This window comes from Octopus bimaculoides, chromosome 1 (genome assembly GCF_046866305.1).
Source record: "Octopus bimaculoides isolate indiv1 chromosome 1, ASM4686630v1, whole genome shotgun sequence".
NCBI classification, from domain to species: Eukaryota; Metazoa; Mollusca; class Cephalopoda; order Octopoda; family Octopodidae; genus Octopus; species Octopus bimaculoides.
Genome location: NC_142928.1, coordinates 1048268 through 1072222, shown reverse-complemented (window position 1 = coordinate 1072222; position 23955 = coordinate 1048268). Strand labels below are relative to the sequence as shown.

At 39.4% G+C, this 23955-nt stretch overlaps 2 protein-coding genes across 7 annotated transcripts in view; both read left to right on the top strand.

Moving 5' to 3' along the window:
* The window catches only part of LOC106878359 (uncharacterized), a 28022-nt gene extending 13967 nt beyond the window's left edge, over window positions 1-14055 (top strand). Inside the window, exons 4-9 of one of the 2 annotated variants that reach the window (XM_089347422.1) lie at window positions 2055-2126; window positions 3779-3865; window positions 6621-6683; window positions 8122-8190; window positions 10219-10290; window positions 13068-14055. In XM_089347422.1, the coding sequence (XP_089203548.1) occupies window positions 2055-2126; window positions 3779-3865; window positions 6621-6683; window positions 8122-8190; window positions 10219-10290; window positions 13068-13273 (569 nt within the window). In that variant the 3' untranslated portion in view covers window positions 13274-14055. The remainder of the gene's footprint in view (window positions 1-2054; window positions 2127-3778; window positions 3866-6620; window positions 6684-8121; window positions 8191-10218; window positions 10291-13067) is intronic. The other variant, XM_052978239.2, reaches the window with a different exon arrangement.
* The window catches only part of LOC106882796 (uncharacterized), a 27926-nt gene continuing 17400 nt past the window's right edge, over window positions 13430-23955 (top strand). The window contains exons 1-3 of one of the 5 annotated variants that reach the window (XM_089347467.1): window positions 13430-13545; window positions 19378-19486; window positions 21946-22076. The gene's annotated coding sequence lies outside the window, so the exon portion shown is untranslated. Of the gene's footprint in view, window positions 13546-16368; window positions 18268-18439; window positions 18552-19377; window positions 19487-21945; window positions 22077-23955 lie in introns of those variants that run through there. The other 4 variants (XM_089347458.1, XM_089347478.1, XM_089347448.1 and 1 more) reach the window with 4 other exon arrangements.

Here is a 23955-nt window from a genome sequence, read left to right as displayed (position 1 = left end):
GGAACCTTGGTGGACCCCTACCTCTACCCGGAATTCATTGCTGTACTCATTTCCAACCCTCACCTTACTGGCAGCATCTCTGTACATGGCTCGCACAGCTCTCACTAACCATTCTTCTATCCCAAGTTTCCTCATTGACCACCAGATAAGGGATCGGGGGACCCTGTCAAAGGCTTTCTCCATGTCAACGAAAGCCAGGTACAGAGGTTTATCCTTGGCTAGGTATTTCTCTTGCAACTGTCTCACTAGAAATAAGGCATCAGTAGTGCTTTTACCTGGCACGAACCCAAACTGCATCTCATCTAAATTGATTCGCTCCCTAATTAGTTGGGCTATGACCCTCTCTGTAACTTTCATAACCTGATCTAACAGCTTGATGCCTCTGTAATTATTTGTATCTAAAGCGTCCCCTTTACCTTTGTAGCAGTTGACTATGATGCTGCTACACCAGTCATAGGGTATGACTCCTTCGTGTATCACCTGGTTCGTAATACGGGTGACTAGGCTATAGCCAACACTGCCAGATATTTTGAGCATCTCTGCAGTGATTCCTGATGGGCCGGGGGCTTTCCCGGTCTTCATACTCTTAATTGCTTTATCTACCCTGGTACTATCAACTCGGATAGCTGGTCCCTCTATTGGGTCGACATAAGGCAGGCTCTCTTTCTCCCATTCATTCTCTTTATTAAGCAATCTATCGTAGTGGCATCTCCAGACCTCTTTCTTTGCATCCTCATTTAATGCAAGCGTACCATCATCCATGCGAACACATTTCTCTCCTACAACATCACTATTCTCTCTCCTACACTGTCTTGCAACCCGAAATACCTCGAGTCTTTGGTCCTCACGGCGCAGAACATTGGCAAATCTTTCCTTATCTGCTTCCCCTCTGGCTAAATAAACCTGTCGCCTAGCCTCCCTTCTGGCACATTGGTACAATTCCCTGCTACCACCGTTCTTCCAGTCCTTCCAAGCTTGTTTCTTTTGTCTAATAGCCCTGTCTACCTCCTTGTTCCACCACCACGTTACTCTGGGTTGGGAGGGGACCTTACACCACCCACAAATCTGGTCGGTGGCTTTCAACAGGTTGTCCCGCAGAAATCTCCAATTGTCTTCCACGTTGTATGATGCTATATCCCCTTCTATTTCGTTAAATGCTTCAAGTAACTTGTCTCTAAGTCTCTGTCCGTTTGCAGGGTCTTTAAGCTTCCACACCCTTCTTCTCCAAGCCTGTCTAATTCTGGGCACCCATTTTGCCTTGATCCCAAAGTCGCTAACTACTAATCTATGTTGTGGGGTACATTCTTCGCCAGGGTAGGTCTTGGCATTTATAAGCCGCCCTCTTTCCCTATTTCTGGCGAGGATGTAGTCGATTTGGCTAGAGTGTCTGCCGGAGCGGTAGGTGACTAGGTGACTGGCAGGTTTCCTGAAGTTGGTATTGCAGACCATAAGATTGGTTGCATCACAGAACTCCAGCAGTCTGGTTCCCTCCTCGTTGCGGGAACCGAAGCCATAGCCTCCATGTATGCCATGGAAGCCCCCAGCACGACGTCCGACATGACCGTTGAAGTCTCCAGCCACAAAGAGAAGGTCCCTGTCACTCGTCGACGAGGTAGTTTGCAAGAGGGTGTCATAGAATTGGTCTTTCAGACCATCTGGTAGCCCAGGTTGAGGTGCATAGGCTGAGATGACAGTAGCTAATCTATGATGAAGCACTAGTCTGATCTTAAGTACTCTGTCACTTACTCTAACGACCTCGATTACCTTATCCACCCATTTCTCCGCTAGAAGTATGCAGGATGTCTTAATATAGAGAGGAATTTTAGGAAGGTTAGTCTATTTTGTTGTGGACCTAAATATAGAGCCATTACATGGGATCACTCTATAAAGTATAACAATGCTGACCAAAACCATATTGGTCACCAGTTAACCATTGATGATTGGAATGTCTTACAATAATAATAATAATAATAATAATAATAATACACGGACCATTAACAGAGAGAGAGAGAAATTATAGTATGAAGTATAAAATTTGGAAATATTTGTTTCAGAGTCTCAAAAACTGGATGGGAAGCTTCTTCATGGAGCAGCAAAGAAGTTAGGAAGTCAATGGCAGCAAGTTGGTGAGTATAAAATAACTAATTAATTTCTATAAATTTTACCTTCACTTCAGTTTTTGTTTGTCAGAATGATTGAGAACCGGTTCCATTCTTAATTTCCTGCTGAAGGATTAGCTAAAGATAGAACTGAAATTTCATAAAAAATCCACAGAGGTTAGCATAAGTTTCTATGGTTCGTAAGATGGATAAATTAGAAGATACAAACGAGTTAATATTGTCGTTTGGAACAGGGAACTAAATCATTTTATTGTTTAAAGGAAATAGGTGAGTTAATGTCAATGCTTTTGTTTGTTTGCATTTTTACTCAGTTTACTCATATGTTGTTGTTGTTGTTGTTGTTGTCGTCATCGTTGTTTAGGCAGATATCTGCCTTAATCTGGCAGACTTAAGAGGAAAATAGTTCCAGATGTGACATCATTGTTTTACTTGGGAGAACAACAATGCATTATCAAATGCAACTTTTTTTAACAGGAGAATGTAGATTTTGTGTGACATACTGTAGTCTGGCCAGTCTGTTTCTCTATAGTTAGTTCTTTAGCCCCGAGTCAACCTATTGTCCTCTCTCTAAACAGACAGGCCCCATTGTTGATTGTGTTCATAGGTGGACTGATAGTTGGAATTGAGGAATTGATACCAAGGCACAGACGAAAGGGTTACAAGCATTAGATACGTCGAAACATCTGGGCAAATACCAGATTTTGTCGCTTCCAGTTTGATCTGTATCTCCGTCTTGCTCATAGATGCTTGAGAGTACTTTGTTACATTGAATTTCTGATATTTATTCATCAGAGTAATATATCGAAGACCATTTGTATGCGGTTGACAACATTTTGTACAATTGAGATGGCTATGTGATGCTCCATGAGACGGTGGTCAAACACTCACTGGACACTGAAAGGACATATACGCAGCATCAGGATTCGACTCCTTTCCATACCTCCAGAAAGAGTCAGAAGTGTTTGTCGGAGAAATTTTATCACTTCAGCCGACCCAATTTTTAGCCTCCTAATTTCCCTGATTGTAATCCCATGGATTATTAAGTATGGACCATGTGGTGAGAAAGACACCATTAGCTCTGACTGCAAGTTGGGTTGGTGAGCGAGATTAAAGAGGTACTCAAAGATTTTCGAGGCACCATAGAGAGGAACGCTTGTGTCAGGTTGCAGACACACCTTCAGAGCGTGGTGGAAGCTGAAGGAAATCATTTATATTCTCCTAGCTGCATCTAGTTGAAATGTTTTGACTTAAATACTTTTATTTTTTAATGTGATATTGTGCATTCTTCTCCTTTTATGCAAACTGCCAAATTTATACCAAACATCTTACGTAAGAAACGAAAGTCTAAACGAACAAAAGAACACGAAATAGAGTTATCAAGTGATAATTAAATGAGAAAATTGCACCATTGTTAGATTATGGAGGATGTCTAAATAGAGAGAGAGAGAGTAGGTTTAGGAAAGTTAGTCTATTTTTGTTGAGGACCTAAATTTGATGCTACTAATGGGACCACGAGGGAAAGCATAAAAATGTTGGTCAAACGAATTCTGCTCACCAGTTGACTATTGATGATAGGAAAGTCTCACAATGATAAAATATAGATTATTAACAAAGGACACTTTACAGTAATGTGCATAACTTGGACATATTTATTTCAGATGCTCCAACGTTTGGGAAGTTCACCAAGTTGTCGCAGCCTAAGCCTTCCACATCGCAGCCTAAACCTTCTGCATCACAGCCCGATGGTGAGTAAAACATTGTTGCAATTTATTGATTTTCATGAAGTTTATCCTCAGTTGATCTTTCGTGTTTGTCAGAATAACTAACGACAGGTTCCATTCCTAATTTCCATTTGAAAGGTTAGCTGTAAAGTAATTCTGTTAACGATGTTCCACTGTTGGTATTATGGATAAATTCAGAAATGCAATAGAGATGATATTGTCTTTTGCCACCACAGGGAACTTATATTATATTATTGTTTAGGGGTAAACGGTTGAGTTAATGGCAATATTTTGCTTTGATTTACATTGTGACTGACATTTTGATAAGTTGTTGTTGTTAGTATTAAACTAGATGTCTTTTGTAATCTTACGCTATAAAGTGTTCCAAATGTGAACACCCTGCCTTTTTCTTTACTGATAGCAAATCTATCATTACATCCACTACGTATTGTCTACGTCCACGAACAACCAGACTTTGGTTTCCTACTGAGATAACAGTTGCCTCTCTCTCTCTATTTCTCTATCTTGCACTTTCTTCCTGTTTCTCTCTCTCTCTCTCTCTTTAAGATAGAATCCAGCTGCAGGTTTCAGTACAGTAAATGATATTGTCCCCATAATTTATCATCTGCTTCCCATGTTCCCATGGATTGGATGGATGGTCACTGTCAAAGTTAGTTCTTCTTCAGAGTTCTTTCCTCATTTATACAAAGAAATATCAGACATTCTGAAATAAGGAACAGGGTTAATCGGATTAGAGAAAAAACTCCTTCAGTACCATTAAGGGGTTCCGAGGAAACTATTTGCAGATGCTTAATGCAACAGTGTAAAATGTAGTGAAGATGAACTGGACAGGTATATACAGGAGGATCCCAACAGTGACCCACAGTATGATCAGCCGTTCCCAGTGATGGGCAGTTTGAAACGTTGAATGAAACCCTGAATCCCTAATGAACTTGGTGATATCAGCAAGAATCACAAAGATAATTGTTTGAAGAAAAACACGAGCAAAGGACATCCGAGGAGGAGATGGTCTACCACACAAAGTAAACAAGTCTTATCCACAATTATATCATAATTTTTACCTGTTACTTTGAGAGTTGTGGCAAGAAAAAGTGGATCGGTTGATGATTGGTTCAAGGCAGAAGGAGATTACTTACCAATGGAAGCTAATGCAGGACCGATCGAGCACTTCAGACCAATTCTAATCTTGGATGTAGATGGCAAGATTTACTTGGGTGTACTTGATGAGAAACCAAGTCTTTATCTCCAAAGTAATGTCTGTGGCACTTGACACAGAAAGAAGAAGAAACAGGATTTGCATGATGTATGACTTGATGGGGCGAATACCTCGGATTCTGTATCACACAAATAATTGAAGAAGCAATAGATTTATTTCATTTCAAAATAACAGGATATTCTTTACCAAAGTTTAAGAAGAAACTTGTAACAAGATTAGAAAGATGAAACACTAGCTTGTTGTATGTGAAGAGTAGACGCATTGAGATTTTGGCAAGGAAGAATTAGAAACGGAAGGTAGACAAAAACATCTGGACAAATAGCAGATTTGTCGCTTGCTGTTTGATCTGTGTCTCTGTCTTGCTTATATATTCTTGAGAATCACTTGTTATGTACCATATCAGATATATTCATCATAATAATATGTCGACGACCAGTTGTATGTAGATAATGACATGTGATACAAGTGTATAGTGTTTTAGGACAGTTGTCATTACTTTTCTGTTCAAATGTGTAGAACTAATTAATCGTTCATGCGGAAAGAAAACTGCTTCATTGAGGAAGACGAGTGACATCCAGATATCTTCAAATATTTCCTGAATCAGATGACATTCTGGTTAACTGTGGTGCAAGAAGTTAAAATTAAAGATTACCAGCATCAACGTTTAAGAAGGGGATTGGGTGTCTGATCCTACTGGAAGTGGTGTGTTATGTGTTTGTGGTTGGATTTTTGAGGACGAAATTGGTTGATAACAGAATTAAGTGGGAGATGGAAAGGATTCCAGTAAGCGATATCTAAATGTGAGGGAGAAGATACCAGGTCATAAATTCGGCACAGATATAAGAAAAGAAAAGTTCAACTAACGAAAGAACATTGTTATCACGTGATAATTACCGTAAATCCTTGAGTATAATACGCAGGGGATTTTTAGGGGGCTGTACCTCTGAAAAAGCTAAACCTTGTGTATAATATGCACCCCTTCTCTAACTTGAGTCAAGGAGGTCTATATAACGTCCTTGGTTTGTAAACGTATATACGGTAACGTCCTTTATTATTATTGTATATATAAACATAAGGCAAATGTGTAGCTTTTTTGTGCAGTTTGCAGAAAATAAAGAAATAACAGAAATAACATCAGTGAAAAATAAATATTAAGTAAATTGCCTTCGACATATTTATCTCTATCAGTTAGAAAAGCAAAACCATTTCTTCAAATCCTTCAACTTCACTTTCAACATCAAATAACTGTTCCATTTGTTCCTCCGTAAACAAACACTTCCGCGCATTCGTAATACAATAATGGTGATGTTCTAAACTGTTATATGGGAACATAAATATGTTTATGTTTGCAAATTGTTCTTGTGACATATTATTCTATGTTCCGAATACTTTTATTTCAATAAATGTTGCTTACTGCAAGTTATGGATGATTCTTTTAGTAGTCACCAGTTGACGATTGGATTATTAATAAAGATAAAAGATTATTAATAATGATAAAAGAATTATGCAATAAATTGTAATATTTTGAAATATGTATTTCAGAGACTCTAAAATCTCAGCCGAAGTATAACCGGAAGAAGGTAAAACGTAAACAGCTGTCTGATAGTAAGTATAAAATAAGAAACCTTATAGATTCCTGTAAATTGACTTTGACCTAAGGTTTTGTTTGCCAAAATAACTGAGAAAAGATTCCATTCCTACTTTTTAAAGGGGTTTCTGTAAAGTAATTTTACTAAACATGAAATGTATGTGTACAAAGTGCAATGCTGCATGGTTGTAAGAGATAGGCTTTGGAAGCAGAAGTCAAGCAAAGGCTGGAGAGAAATGAAGCTGGATGTGTAATGCCAGGGTGCATGCGTGTCATAGCACTGATGTATTGAGAGAGAAGCAGGATATTAAAGAATTATATGCAGTGTGCAAGAAAGGGAAATGCACCAGTTTGGTATAGCAATGCTGGCAGATGAGGGCAGTCGAAGAAAGAAGAGCCGATCGCTCAAACTGGGGGGATGATGTGGAAGTGGGAAACACTGGAAGAATTTGGACAAAGTATGGAAGGGCGATGTGAAATCGCTGAGCCTTATGAAGGAACTGACAGTGCATTGCTCTACTCATGACCACCACAACAGATTTGAAATCGTAAAACCAAGGTGCTACATAGAAAGCATCCGATAGCATAAAGGTGAAAGATGTAGTTGAGTAAAAGTGAACTGAGATGGAGGATTGGAAGCGAACTGCTGATTGGAAAGGGGTTACCTGTATTTGGACACAGTTGCTACTGTAAGGCCATATGTGTGGCAGCAGGATTCAGCTCCTTGCCATACCTCTAGAAACAGTCAGAAGCGGTTGTCGGAGTATTTATACGGCTTCTGTAGACCCAATTGTAAACCTCCTAATTTCCCTGATTGAAATCCCATGGATTATTTTGTATGGGGCACGATTGGGGAAGACACCATTTGTTGACTGAAATACCAAAGCTGAACTGATGGCCAAAACTAAAGCAGTGTTCAAAGGTTTTTCCAGCTGTCGTAAAGAGGCACAGAGGTGTCCGGTTTCAGAGACGTCTTGAGAGAGAACGTTGGAAGCTGAGAGCAATTATTAGTATCTCCCAGCCATATCTAATCGATATGTTTGACTTTCTTGAATAATTTAATTTCTAGATTGGATAGTCTGCTTTGTTTCCCTTTTATGCAAATTGTCAAATTTAAACCGAGCACCTTAAATAAGAAAGGTAAGACTAAACGAATTCAAAAAAATGACAGTGTTTTCAAGTGATAATTAATTAAGAAAATTATAATGTTCTGAGAATATGTAGGATGTCTGGATAGAGAAACTAGGTTTACAAAGGTTAGTCTATTTTTGTTGTGGACCTTAATTTGGCGCATTTAATGGAATCACGATAGAAAGTATAAAAATGTTGGTGAAAAGAATAGTTGTCACCAGTTGTTTATTGATGATAGGAATATCTCACAACAATAAAATAGAGATTATTAATGATAACGAAACTTTAACGACTGAAACTTAAACATTTTTTTTTTGTTTTCAGATACTCCAACGCGTGGGAAGCAGTCCTCGAAAGTGTCAGAATCCACAGCCTCCACATCACAGCCAGTTGGTGAGTATAATATTACAGCACCAGATTGATTCTTATAAATTTCTATAGGAACCTGACAGGCGTGAAGTGGATTCGATCCACTTTACCCATATTTGAATAGCTAGGCCGAAGCGGTCTCCACCACTTGACCCTTTTCTGACCTCTTCTGCTCCATCTAGAATTGAGGTAAACAAGCTAAATCCTTTGCACTCACTGCCCTGCTTCATGGCTATATAAACAGGACACTCCAAGAAAACTTCCTCTTTTCACTTTCTAGTGACCAGTGGTCACTTGACGTCTCATGGAGAAAGATGCCTGGCTGATCAGCTACAACTTGGCAGAGGGAGAAATAACTTTACTGTCAGCCACTGTCAGACAACGGCGCCAACATTATAACCCTACCATCTCTCCCTCTATACAATTACTGCTATAAAAAAAGGAACATACAGATACAGGCCTAAATTCTCAACCTTGCATGTTTTATATACTATTACACTGGCCTACCCGTTGTGGTATGGCAACCTAGAATGTAACGGCATAAATAAATATTTTCTTATAAAAACTGATCTTCATCGTTCAATCTTATAACCGTTACATTCCCTTCCTTTTGTTTGTCAGAATAACTAACGACACGTTCCATTCCTAATTTCCATTTGAAAGGTTTGCTTTAAAATAATTCTGTTAACGATGTTCCTGAAATATCAGAAAATATCCACCGAGGTCAGAACTGTTGGTAATATGGATAAATTAAAATATACAATAAAGATCTTTTGCCACCGCAGGGAACTTAAATATATTATTGTTTAGGAGTAAATGGATCGCTAATAGCAATGTTTTTGTTTGTTTTACATTTTGACTCATATCTTTATTAATATTATTGTTAAATCAGATGTCGTTTGCAATCTGGCAGTCACATGATATTAAGTGTTCCAAATGTGAACACCCTGCCTTTTTCTTTACTGATAGCAATTCTATCATTACAGCCACTACAATTCGTCTAACATCCTCCCACAAGACTTTCGTTTGTAACTGAGATAACAGTTGCCTCTTTTTCCCCCTCACTCTCTTTCTCCTTCTCCTTGTTTCTCTTTCTCTCTCTTTAAGATAGAATCCAGCTGCAGGTTTCAGTACAGTAAATGATATTGTCCCCATAATTTATCATCTGCTTCCCATGTTCCCATGGATTGGATGGATGGTCACTGTCAAAGTTAGTTCTTCTTTTCAGAATTACTGACTACCTTCCTTGGTTGAGGAACACATCCTCACTCAAACATTCCAGCTTTTCTATGGTGGTCTGCTCGTTCTAATTCCAGCCAAATGGTCCTGAGTGCATTTGATTGTAGTAAAAGCATTAGAAAGATTATGAAAAGAAATATCAAACATGCTGAAAGAGGGAATGAGGTTAAATGGATTAGAGAAAAGCTCCTTCAATACCATTAAGAGGTTCTTAGGAAACTATTTGCAGATGTGAAGTGCCGTAGTGTAAAATGTAGTGAAGATGAACTGGACAGGTATATACAGGGACCCCACAGTGACTGACTGCAAGGTCAGCAGTTCCAGCTGATGGACGGTTTGAAACATCAAATAAAACCAAGATTTAAATTTCAGCTAAGTTATTTTAGCAAGAAATAAGTAGATGGCTGTGTAAAGAAAGCCAGAGCAAAGGGCTTATGTTGTAAGTTTTACGTACGACTTAGAGAATTGTGTTATGACAGTGAACTGGTTCATCAAGTGATAATTAAATGAAATAATTGCTACGTTATTTGATGATGAATGTAGGATGTCTATAATTGCTACATTATTTGATGGTGAATGTAGGATGTTTTAATAGAGAGCAGTTTAGGAAGGTTAGTCTATTTAGTTGTGGACCTAAGTGTTGAGCTATTCCATGGGACCAGGAAAGAAAGTATAAAAATAATGACCAAAACCATAGTGGTCACCAGCTGACCATTGATGATAGGAATGTCTTACAGTAATAAAATAAAGACCATTTAACAGGAACAGAGACATTATACTATGAAGTGTAAAATTTGGAAATATTTATTTCAGAATCCCTAAACCTGGGTAAGGAGCATCTTCATAATGTAGCAAAGAACATAGGGATTAAATGGCAGCAAGTTGGTGAGTATAAAATACTTAATTGATTTCTATACATTTTGCCATCACTTGAGATTTTTGTCTGTTAGAATGACAGAGAACAGGTTCCATTCCTAATTTCCTATTGAATGGTTAGCAAAAGATATTACTGAAATTTCACCGAGGCTGGTAAAATAGATAAATTAGAAGATACACAAGAGTTAATATTGTCGTTTGGAACAGGTAACTAAATTATATTATTGTTTACAGGTAAACAGGTGAGTTAATGTCAATGTTTCTGTTTGTTTACATTGTTTACGTTTCTACTAAATTTACTGGTAGGTTGTTGTTGTTATTGTTTAGGCAGATGTCTGCCTTAATCTGGCAGACTTAAGAGGAAAAGGGTCCCAGCTGTGACGTCATTCTTTCCTTGGGAGAACGTTATGAAATGCAACATTTTAAACAGGAGAGTGTGCACCGTGTGTTATTTCTTTACTACCCACAAGGGGCTACACACAGAGGGGACAAACGGATTAAGTCGATTATATCGACCCCAGTGCGTAACTGGTACTTATTTAATCGACCCCGAAAGGATGAAAGGCAAAGTCAACCTCGGCGGAATTTGAACTCTGAACGTAGCAGCAGACGAAATACTGCTAAGCATTTCGCCCGGCCCCCTAACGTTTCTGCCAGCTCGCCGCCTGTGTGTGACCGTGTGTGACCTAGGGTTAATGAACTCCCCTGTTTAGTCTGTTTCTCTATATTTATTGTAGTTCTTTAACCCCAGGTCAACCTATTGTCCACTCTCAAACCAGACGGGGCCCTAATGTTGATTATTTTCTAGAGTCGACTGAACTCAGCACTGGAAGTTAAGGAAATACAAAATATAAAATAATCATCCCAACAAAAGTTGTAAAGACAACTTGATTTTGTTTGTCAATTGAAATCATTTCACTCTTCTTCTTTGCATTACAAACCTCATTTGGAAAGGCATGAACATCACCATAACCCATGATGACTCCTTGTCTCAAAGTGTAACAACAAAAAGTATGTTTTATACAATGCGCCCAGTATTTATAGCAACGTCTTTTACCTCCCTATGGTACCTATAAACACCTAGGTAGAATGCGCCGTAGAGAAATACCTTTACGTGGGCCATTGAGCTGTTCTGGGGACTAGATTTGAACCTTTGATCGCTGACACAAAAGGTCATGACAATCACCGCAGTCAGCTGATAGAAATGATTTATTCAAATTAAGAAAGGACATCATGTATGACGCAGCCAACTTGTTATACCTCTTGAAGTGATATAAAATGTACCAGTCATATACTGGGGTAAAATCGATTCACTAACAACCGTCCATTATCCTCATCTTCCGTTCATTTTTCTCCCACAGCTGTTGTGGTCCTTTGTCACGTTTAACTTTTTCTTTCCTTCGACTTGGATCTCTTGGCACTTTAACCAAATTGTATTTTCCATCTCCCCCTCCCCCCACCATATTTGTACCATCTCCTCTCTTATGCGCTATCTCTGATTCTTTCAAGACGCAGTTTTTCTTCCTGCTCATCTTTCCTCCAGCATCTCTACACATGAATATTGTCCTTCTAGTGAAGTCAGTCCGCCTCATTTCATGCCAGTTTTTAATACATTTCCCCACATTCAATGCAATATTGCACTTTACATCTACACATCAAACGCTCTGCACTTCATCTGGAAACAGAATCACTTAAATGCAAATAAACACAACAGCTCTCTCTCTCTCTCTGGACAAGTTTGCAGGTCAGCTTCTATGCTTTCAGTATAGTCTCCACCACTTCTAATTATATCTGTTATGTAACAGAAACCAGCAATTATCCAGTAATACAGACATAAACTCTTTTACTCTTTTACTTGTTTCAGTCTTTTGACTGTGGCCATGCTGGAGCACCGCCTTTAGCCGAGAAAATCGACCCCAGGACTTATTCTTTGTAAGCCTAGTACTTTTTCTATCGGTCTCTTTTGCCGAACCGCTAAGTTATGGGGACATAAACACACCAGCATCGGTTGTCAAGCGATGTTGGGGGGACAAACACAGACAAACAAACACATACATATATACGACGGGCTTCTTTCAGTTTCCGTCTACCAAATCCGCTCACAAGGCTTTGGTCGGCCCGAGGCTTATAGTAGAAGACACTTGCCCAAGATGCCACGCAGTGGGACTGAACCCAGAACCATGTGGTTTGTAAGCAAGCTACTTATCACACAGCCACTCCTATGCCTACATATGATTAGAATGTCATAGAAAAGAATCGCAAGACGGGTTCTTCAAGCTGAGCTAACTGAGAGGAGACGTAGGGGTAGATCGAGACTAGATTGTTGGATAAAATAGGTCATGTTTGAGAATGGATTCAGAAAAGCTTCTGATAGGACCCGATGAAGGAGGTCCCTAAAGACTCTAACCCTGCCACCCTCCTCTGAATACAGGGCAGAGAAAATGGATGGATGGATGGAACAATTAATGTAACTGTTGGTCTTTATAGATTCTTGAGGCTCTCATCCACAGAAACACTTCTCCTTCCTGTTGTTTACCAGAAATTTCCTCGTCTAACATTCAATTAATTATTTTAAAAATGTGTTTTCTCCATTTCCATCATTTATTTCAGCGTGTTTTTTTAAAAAAATTTTTTGTCAACATCTTTAGAAATAGAGATCGATGTCTTCCATTTTCCATGTTTCTTAAATAATTTCTCATCCCTCTAATCACATAATTTCTTTGTTATATTCGTAACAACCTATCGATCATATCGTTGCAATTATTTTTGTATTGTATTTTTTGCAGGAAGAGAATTAGGAATTAGACAAGCTGACCTGGATATTATCCGGCATGATTACCCTTATAATGTTGTAGAACAAACTTTCCAGATGCTCCATAAATGGTTTCAGAGTTGTGATCCAGCGAAACGTACACTTGGAACTTTAAAGGAAGCTCTTACTGAAATGGAGTGTTTCAATGCTCTTGAACACCTATCGTCAGACGTAAACTGAATTTCTGTGTAAATTGTCACTGTTGTCCAGCCCCAAGTCTACCTTTGACAAACAGAGATCTACACGCAAATGCCATCCGTCCAGGACCATCCTGTCTCTTTCCTAAAACCACATTATCTAACGTATCCTTTAAGGTGATAAGATGTGAATTGAGTAGGATTCGGCTACTAATTCTAGCAAATTTGTCTACTACATGGAGACTCCTTTTTCTTAGAGATTAACCTTTGGAAATGAAGATAAACTTTGAAATTTCATTTGTTGTTGATGTTGTTGTAAGTCCCTGTATCTCTCGAAACTTCTCCATTGTTATTTCGGCAGTTTTAATATCTTGTGGATTTCTTAATAAAAGGAAATGTGCAAATCCATTTTATAAAGCTTGCTTAAAAGCATATTTTGTTTTCGAGTAGAACCTCCTTGCAGACACAATTGTCAGTAAATATATGGTTTCTATTTCTTGCAATCAGTATTATTATATTACAAGCATTCCATATGAACTCAACGAATGCTAAAATAAGATCTGGCTCAAAATTGTGTTCATGGTAATACTTCTATTTGCACAAAGAACACATGTATAATTTTAGGGTAAACTCCAAAAGATTTCAAAGACATGCCCCACCAAAATTTGAGGGCCAAGCCCCTTGTAGAGCATGAATGTCAATTTATACAAAATTCAGTGCTGAAAATCTTTAAAACTAATCTTAGGCCAAATAGCTTGAATTAACAATGAAGGAGATGAAAAAAACAAGTTGAAATTTGAAATGGATAAAGTATGGATATATACATTCCTGTGTTACAAGTTTTCTTTCTTTGTTTAATTGCTCAAATGGTGAAATTACGAGGCAAAACTGGTCAAAAGACTGAGTTGTTTTCACTTCCAACCATTTTCAGAGGCGTCCTCTGAATATCGTTTATGCCTTGTACATTGTCAGTCTTCCTATCATGGAGAGATTAGTCCTGAAATTGAAGAAACACAGTAGAAGTTTGCTATTATTATGCCTCTTGGTCCCATCAGGGTCCCTTGGATATTGATTGTTTTTACATTTTCACCTATGAAAAGATTCTCTTTCTCTCCCTCTTTCTAGCTGTAATGCGTCATCCTGGATTTGTTCTTTTCATTCGACTGCAGTCAGGCTGGGGCATTGTCTTAAAGAATTTTTCGTCATCAACATTATCATTATCGTTTAATGTTCGCCTTTCCTACAGGCATGGGTTGGACAGTTTGACAGCATTTGGCCAGCAGAAAGAGCTGCTGCCCCGGCATCATTTCTGGCTTGATACAGTTTCTACGGCTGGTTACCCATTCTAACGCCAACCACTTTACAGAGTATACCTGGGTGCATTGACGTGGCACCGGTGCAGCTGCGTCAGCACCTACGAGCCCACAAGATTGTGTACGCTCAACTTAAAAGGGATGTGGGGGAAACACACGATTTTAATTCGCTTGACGAATCTTTTCAAGTATAGTAAACTGACCGGTGTCATCCCTTCTGCGAGGCCCAACGTCGTCAGATCCTTTCTCACCAGTAAAGATACAATCAGCTGTACCTCTGGAGGAACGAAAAACACACTGACACTCAGACACTATATTTGGAACTACGAAGGTATTTAAATGTTCTAACAAAATGTGGGCAAGTACCTTTCCAACGACAGACAAAGGTGAAATCCCATGAAAATCACCACACAGATCCTTTGGCCCCTGATTTATACAAGGAGACTAAAATGGCATCAATCCATTCTTGAGACACTTTCTCAGTTCTCCAACAGTGACAGATTAATATATTTAAGAGTTCAAACATTTTGTCACCCCCATATTTCAAGACCTCTGCACAGATTCCATCAGACCCTGGAGACTTATTTGTTATTCAGCTTATTCACAGCTAAATAAATGTCGTTTAGAGTTGGTTCTAATGCCATCTCTTCTATAACTGGAAGGTGTTCAATTTTTTCTATCGTCCTCATGTCAGCAGATGATGGTCTATTCAGAAGTGCAGGAAACTGTTCTACCCAACACTTATGAATAGAAGCAAACGTCCATTTGCTGTTCTCACTGGAGCTACTGAGGAAGATTTGGGGCCATATCATAAGAGTAGAAACGCTTGGCATCCTTTCTATCAGCTGCTTCTTGTACCCCTTTTGCTCTATCATTCCACCATTCCTGTTTAATTTTCCTTTGAGCTGTCCCCTCATGCTCAATCCTTCTCCACCTTCTATGGTCAATAGCTATGCCCGCCCATGTATCAGGAAGCCATCAAGTTTTTATATCTCTTTTTTGGTTTATGTGGAGGTCGTTCTCCTTTAGCTAACTCTCCATAAAAGAGTTGTTTTGGCATCCTTGAATCCTTCATCCTGACCAGATGACCACTCCATCTGAGCCTTTGCTTCAACACAAGAGCTTCTACACTTTCACACCGAGAGTTTTCCAATATTTCAAGATCACTGATGCGGTCCTCCCACTTAATGCCACAGATCCGTCTGAGACACATCTGATGGAAACGTTCCAGTTGTTTAAGGTGGTATGGATATGTGACCCAGGTCTGGCAGGCATAAAGAAGAGAAAAGAGTACACACACCTTGTACACCTTTATCTTTGTCTTCCTGCATATGTCTCGCCGACCCCAGAGACGCCATTCTAGCCTTCCGAAAGCATCACTTGCTTTCCTAATTCTGTATGGAATTTCATTGTCCAAATTGCCATATCTATTAACAGTGCTTCCCAGGTAGACAAACTGATCGACTACACCAAGTCTTCTACCATACACATAGATATTTGGTTCAATATACTGCTTACCAGGGGCAGGTTGGTACATGACAGCAGATTTCTTGAGACTGACTGTCATCCCTAAGGCAGTGCAAGCATCAGAGAATGTATTCAAAATGCGTTGCATATCAATCTCTGTGTGCACTGCTAGATCACAATCATCTGCATACAAAAGGTCTCTTATGATATTGGTAAATACCTTTGTTTTTGCAGCAAAGCACCTGATATTAAATATGCTGCCAGAGGTTCCATAATGGATGTAAACACCACATCTGCAATTTCTGAACGCAATACAGAAAACCATCGCAAAATATATGGCAAATAGGGTCAGTGCTAGAATATCCCCCTGTTTCACTCCATTTTGTATTGAGATGGGCTCCGACATTTTACCTCTAACATTAACCCTACCCTTCATGTCGTCATGAAAAGACCTTACCACAGCAAGGAACTTTTCAGGACAACCAAGTTTCTGGAGGACTTTCCACAGTGCTTTTCTATTAACTGTATCGAAGGCCTTTGTCAGATCAACAAAAACCTGATATAAATCGAGACCCTGTTCCACACCCTTCTCCTGAAGCTGTCTAGCTGAGAAGATCACATCAGCAGTGCCGCGTCCCACACGAAAGCCAGATTGACTTTCTGGAAGAACACAATCTGCAACGTGTTTCAGCAGATGGTCCAGAAGTACCCTGCATAAAACTTTTCCCACGACAGAAAGCAATGATATTCCCCTGTAGTTACCACAATCATTCCTGTTGCCCTTTCCCTTATATAAGACCACCGTTACTGTATCTCTCCAGTCCTCAGGTACAGATTCACTAGCCCATATCCTGCCAAACAAAGAGTGAAGTTGCTGCAGAAGTTTCTCACCACCATGCTGCAACAACTCTGCATGAATGCCATCCAAACCCGGAGACCTCCCATTATTCATCCTTGAGACAGCCACTGCAACTTCTTCCAGCATTGGTGGTTCCACAAGAGCCACCCTCACAGGTTATTCAGGGATGAGATTGAGAACATCCTCACTAACTACAGACTGCTGATTCAAGAGTTCATCAAAGTGTTCTTGCCACCTTTGCAGAATTCCTTGTGAATCACGAAGAAGTTCTTTACCATCCCTGCTTCGAAGTGGTGTCATCAGAGAAGAAGTCGGTCCATAAACTTCTCACAAGAGACCATATAACAGCTTTGAGTTATTGGAATCCGATGCCGCCTGTATCTCATCAGCCTTCTTACTCCACCAGGTATCCCTCACCTGAGAGAGCCTCCGCCTCACACGTGATTTCACATCCTTGAGTTCCCTATGCAACACATCTCTCTCCTGTGGCTTTGCTGACAAATAGCGTGACAAAGTATGTCTTTTATCAGCCAATAAATCATCTATTATGTTCATCATTTTCTTTAAACCAATCTTGTATCAATCCCAGAACTTTCCTGCCTATATCATAAAATGACTTTTTAAGGGTCGGCCAATCCTCACCAATATCTGCAACATTCATTTCCTCTCATAAAGTACTCTTCACACAGTTACACCTAAAACGAGCAACATTCAGTCTTTGAGGTAGGGTAATCCCTGCAGCCCAGATTTTACATTTTGTGATTAATTTCACTTTTGCACATATCAGGCGGTGGTCAGTCCAACACTCAGCCCCACGAACAACACCGCACATCTCGTCTGTCACACACCCTAACAAGGATGTAATCCAGAATATGCTATTCTTTAGACGCAGGGTACATCCATGTGGTCTTAAACTTATTCTTTTGTTGAAACATGGTATTGGTAACACACAGACGCAGCTCCTCGCACATCTGCAACAGAAGCATACCATTACTATTACACTTTCCCACCCCATGCTTTCCAATTACTGTCCATGTGTTAAAATCCCTCCCCACTCTAGCATTAAAGTCACCCAGTACGATGACTTTGTCTGCCCAGGGGATGTATATTACGTGCCACCTGCACAGGAGCCAGTCCATCGGCACTGGCAACGATCTCGCTCGAATGTATTTTCACGTGCCACCGGCACAAGTGCCAGGGAGGCGACGTTGGTAACGATCAACGGCCACGCAAAATTTAAAAAAAGAACAGGTTCGAAATTGATTGTTGCATAACAAAATATGATAGCAGAGTGTAAACCTGTATTATATTGAATGAAATCACGGTGACAACGTGACTGACAACGTGACAGACAACTCGGGTGTGGCAGGATTAGATGACGATATGAATTTACCACAGGTGTGTCCATTATTCTCTTCTCGTTATTTTACCAAAAATCATCCCGTCTAAAATTAACCACGGTTCTCTTTATGGTGTTTTGTGCATGTGTATGTGATATTGTTGGCGTTGTCATTGTTGCTGTCATCACTCCCATTTTGCTGAGCAATTGACAGTATTGCAGCCTCAGATATATCGTCCCGGATATACTACGACTACATACTGCACTGGTTAGGTGTTTGGTGGGTGAAATGAGACCACGTCTACCTGTTGCGCTATTTCAAGTGAACACTTGATTTTTAGAAGTGAGTTTTAATCCTAGGTGGTGTTTAGCTCTCGGATAATCTCTAACCAAGAATACATTCTAGCCATAACCATATATATATATACACTTTATTTAAAAGCAGCAGAAATATAACAAAAAAGTGTTACTCGGAGTTTCACGTTCCCGTTCATCGGACAGTTTTGTTAGAAATGGGACTCTCCCATATTACTCTCCCATTTCTAACAAAACTGTCCAACGAACGAGAACGTGAAACTCCGAGTAACAGTTTTTTTGTTATATTTCTGCTGCTTTTAAATAAAGCATATTACTCTACCTCTAGTATTTGAGTACTCCTTTTTTTCCCACCTTGTTGCACATTCTATGTGCTTACTCCAGTATATATATATATATATATATATATTAAGGATGGGATTTTTTTCCCATATAAAAAAGTAGACAAAATAAATAAAGATTGGTTTAGAAACATGAAACTTTTGTATGGAAACGGGTGGACTGATTTTGGTGGTGGTGGCCACGCTGGAGATGATGTAAACAAAGAAAGAGAAAGAAAGAATGTAGCAATGGATAGGAGGTGCGGGAGAGAGATATTATTCAGTCTGTGGTTATTTAAGACGAGTAGTCACAGTATAGCCACCAACACACGTTACAATATACGCATACATACACACATATACCTTTAATCAAACACACACTCACACTACAACATACGCATACATACACACATACATACACCAGATACCATGACAGTATAACATACATACTTACACATACAGACATTTAAACAATGGTACACGCAGAGGACAAGGTAACGCCCATTAGTTTAGAAATTTTGTCCTGTTTTTCAGAATTGCCCAGCGACTTTTGCAGAAGCCACATATTTTTCTGCTGTTTGAATATATTGAACTTTCAGGAGATCGAAAAACTTCAGGCTGAAATCGAAACACATTGACTTCGGTGAATATTATTTAATAATTACTTTAATTAGCAATGTACTAACACTTTTACATCAGTAAAAAATCATTAGAGCTGTTTAAAACCTAAATATCTTTATAATGAAACTGTTTCATTTTCAAGCAGTATTTTTTACAGACTAGGAACTGTTAAAATATTTTACAATCATTAAATTACAAGTAAAACATTTTATTACCATTTACAAAATATAAAATATAGTCCAGTTATAACAATGGAAACACTATTTGATAGAAATTAAATGAATGAAAACATTTCATCTAATTATACACTATTTTATGTGGTTTTCAGTGAATTTCTAATTCTGAAGTGAAATTCTAAATTTGTCCAACACCTCACAGAATTTATCTTTTCTTCTGTTCTTTAAAGCGATTTCTGTTTTAATATCTATTTAATTTTGCATCTAAATGTAATTGTTCTGGTAATTTAAATAATATTTGTATCTAGTAGGGTGGAGGCCCAGTGGTTAGGGCAGCGGACTCGCGGTCATAGGATCGCGGTTTCGATTCCCAAACCGGGCGTTGTGTGTGCTTATTGAGCGAAAACACCTAAAGCTCCACGAGGCTCTGACAAGGGATGGTGGCGAACCCTGCTGTACTCTTCCACCACAACTTTCTCTCTCACTCTTTCTTCCTGTTTCTGTTGTGCCTGTAATTCAAAAGGGTCAGCCTTGTCACACTCTGTGTTACGCTGAATCTCCCCGAGAACTATGTTAAGGGTACACGTGTCTGTGGAGTGCTCAGCCACTTGCATGTTAATTTCACGAGCAGGCTGTTCCATTGATCGGATCAACTGGAACCCTCATGAAATGAACATGCAAGTGGCTGAGCACTCCACAGACACGTGTACCGTTAACATAGTTCTGAGGGAGATTCAGCGTGACAAGGCTGGCCCTTTGAAATATAGGTACAACTAATTTTTGCCAGATGAGTAGAATGGCGCACTGTGAAATAAATAGTCTTGCTCAAGAACACAACGCTTCGCCAGGAATCGAACTCACGACCCTATGATCGTGGACCAAATATACTATGCACTAAGCTGTGCGTATTCACACAACTTTACACACCACTTCAAATATTGAATGATCTTGTCTTCTTTCTCCTGACATTATTTACATAATGACTTTTGTTCGGAGTGACAATGGCTCCAGCATGACCTCCTCCCCCCCCCCCTTTTATATATCATGGCAGCCTTGCAATGTCACAAACACTTGACCTGATTTCCAGATAAAATACTGTTTCTACTTCGTCGCTTTTAAGAGATTAAATTCACAACACTGACTGAGGTCTTTTCTTACAAACAAAACAGGATACACACACAGGCATACCCACACACACACACACACACACACGTACACACATGCATACACATGCACACGCAGACATGTAATGAGTAGATTTGTACCTGGTCATTCGACTTGCAAGAAATAGCAGCCAAATATTACCACAAGTCTCACCTTAGTCTTATATCGTAAGACAAATTACATAGCGTAATACTAAATGCCTTTGAATCATCAAGATGGCCATGGATGGAAGGGTTGTAATCATGTCTGCTTGATCAACATTTAGCTGGTTCTAGGCGTGTTTTTGTGGTAAGAAGTTAGATTCACGACCACAGGAGTCCAGGTTCAGTCCCACCTTTCGCAATTCTCTTCTATTATAGTTGTGGGCACCTGTGTGAATTTGGTAGATGGAAACTATATATATATATATATATATATATATATATATATATATACATATATATATATATATATATATACATATATATATACACCTTTTCAATACCTTTTCAAGCACTATATATATATATATATATAATCTCCACATAATTAAATCAATGGCTAACTAGCCCAATCGACTTGCTTCTTCTTGTGTTTGTTTCTCCATTCTCCACTTAATTATAATCATAAACTGCGATTTAAACGATAAATTACCTGTCTCTGTGATATTATATCTCTCATTACACCCGCTAAACATTGTCCTTGTCCAATTAGAAGACTTGTCACACTTCAAGATGGTTACTTTCTGCAACATAAGAATAATAAAGAATACTGAATTATAAATGGTGACTAAATATCAATAAATCTCCAAGGTTCTGTTAGTAAATGCTTAAGTTTTACTATAATTGTGAGTGATTAGAGTTATTAATGATTTATCAATAGCTTTGGAAGTTGGTAATTAAAAACAACTACACTTAAATGAATATCAGAGTGAGCCTTTATAAAGTAGGAGATTCAATAAGAAAATCTCAACTGAGGGTTTAGGGACCAACATTAAAGAGGAGACGTCAAAAGGGTGGGGAAATTTTGATTGATGTATAGATTAGTATTCTTGAGAATCAGTTCTTCTGAACCGTTTCAAATATTTTCACAACCATAATGTGTGGATGACAAGTTTTATGTTGTTAATGAGGTTTTCTGTGAATGTACTGTATTAATTTAGGACACCAGACATCACCTCCTGTTCGACCTAATCTCACTTTCTGTTCGACCTGCTTTATTAAGAAGGATGAATGACATTGAAATATCTTCAGATATTTCTCCACATCTGATTGCATTCTGGAGAACTGTGAGGTGGGTAATTGAATTAAAGATTACTAGCAGTAACCAATAACAATGAGAGCAGGTGTATATATATGTATATATATATATATATATATATATATATATATATATATTTGCTTAATAAAGAGAATGAATGGGAGAAAGAGAGCCTGCCGTATGTCGACCCAACAGAGGGACCAGCTATCCGAGTTGACAGTACCAGGGTAGATAAAGCAATTAAGAGTATGAAGACAGGGAAAGCCCACGGCCCATCAGGAATCACTGCAGAGATGCTCAAAATATCTGGCAGTGTTGGCTATAGCCTAGTCACCCGTATTACGAACCAGGTGATACACGAAGGAGTCATACCCAATGACTGGTGTAGCAGCATCATAGTAAACTGCTACAAAGGTAAAGGTGACGCTTTAGATACAAATAATTACAGAGGCATCAAGCTGTTAGATCAGGTTATGAAAGTTACAGAGAGGGTCATAGCCCAACTAATTAGGGAGCGAATCAATTTAGATGAGATGCAGTTTGGGTTCGTGCCAGGTAAAAGCACCACTGATGCCATATTTCTAGTGAGACAGCTGCAAGAGAAATATCTAGCCAAGGATAAACCTCTGTACCTGGCCTTCGTTTCGTTGACATGGAGAAAGCCTTTGACAGGGTCCCTCGATCCCTTATCTGGTGGTCAATGAGGAAACTTGGGATAGAAGAATGGTTAGTGAGAGCTGTGCGAGCCATGTACAGAGATGCTGTTAGTAAGGTGAAGGTTGGAAATGAGTACAGTAATGAATTCCGGGTAGAGGTAGGGGTCCACCAAGGTTCCGTCCTCAGCCCTCTCCTATTTATCATAGTCCTCCAGGCAATCACAGAGGAATTCAAGACAGGTTGCCCCTGGGAGCTCCTCTATGCTGATGACCTTGCACTAATTGCGCAGTCACTATCAGAACTAGAGGAGAAGTTTAAGGTGTGGAAGCAAGGACTAGAATCGAAGGGCCTTAGAGTCAACCTAGCAAAAACCAAAATCCTAATAAGTAGGAAGGTAGATAAAACACAAACCCCTTCAGGTAGATGGCCCTGTTCAGTATGCAGTAAAGGAGTAGGTAGTAACTCTATAAGATGTACCCGGTGCAAGCTATGGACACATAAGAGGTGCAGCAATATCAAAGGCAGATTAACTACAAAGTTAGTTTTTGTATGTGGCAGATGTTCAGGTGCAATAAGCACTGTAAAAAAACAGGAAACAACTTCTATCTCATTCCAGGGAGAAAAACTAGAGGTAGTTGATAGCTTCCGCTATCTGGGTGACCAAGTTAGTAGTGGAGCGGGGTGCGCTGAAAGTGTAACTGCTAGAATAAGAATAGCCTGGGCCAAGTTTAGAGAGCTCTTACCTCTGCTGGCGACAAAGGGACTCTCACTCAGGGTAAAAGGCAGACTGTATGACGCATGTGTACGAACAGCCAAGCTACATGGCAGTGAAACATGGTCTGTGACTGCTGAGGACATGCGTAAGCTCGCAAGGAATGAAGCCAGTATGCTCCGCTGGATGTGTAATGTAAATGTGCATACCCGTCAGAGTGTAAGTATTCTGAGAGAAAAGCTGAACATAAGAAGCATCGGTAGTGGTGTGCAAGAGAGACGATTGCGCTGGTTTGGACATGTGGTGAGAATGAATGAGGATAGCTGCGTGAAAAAGTGCCACTCCCTAACAGTTGAGGGAACCCGTGGAAGAGGTAGGCCCAGGAAGACCTGGGCTGAGGTGGTGAGGCAAGACCTTCGAACATTGGGCCTCACTGAGGCGATGACTACTGACCGAGACCTTTGGAAATGTGCTGTGTGTGAGAAGACCCGGCAAGCCAAGTGAGATCGTTGCCAGTGCCCCTGGACTGGCTCTTGTGCGGGT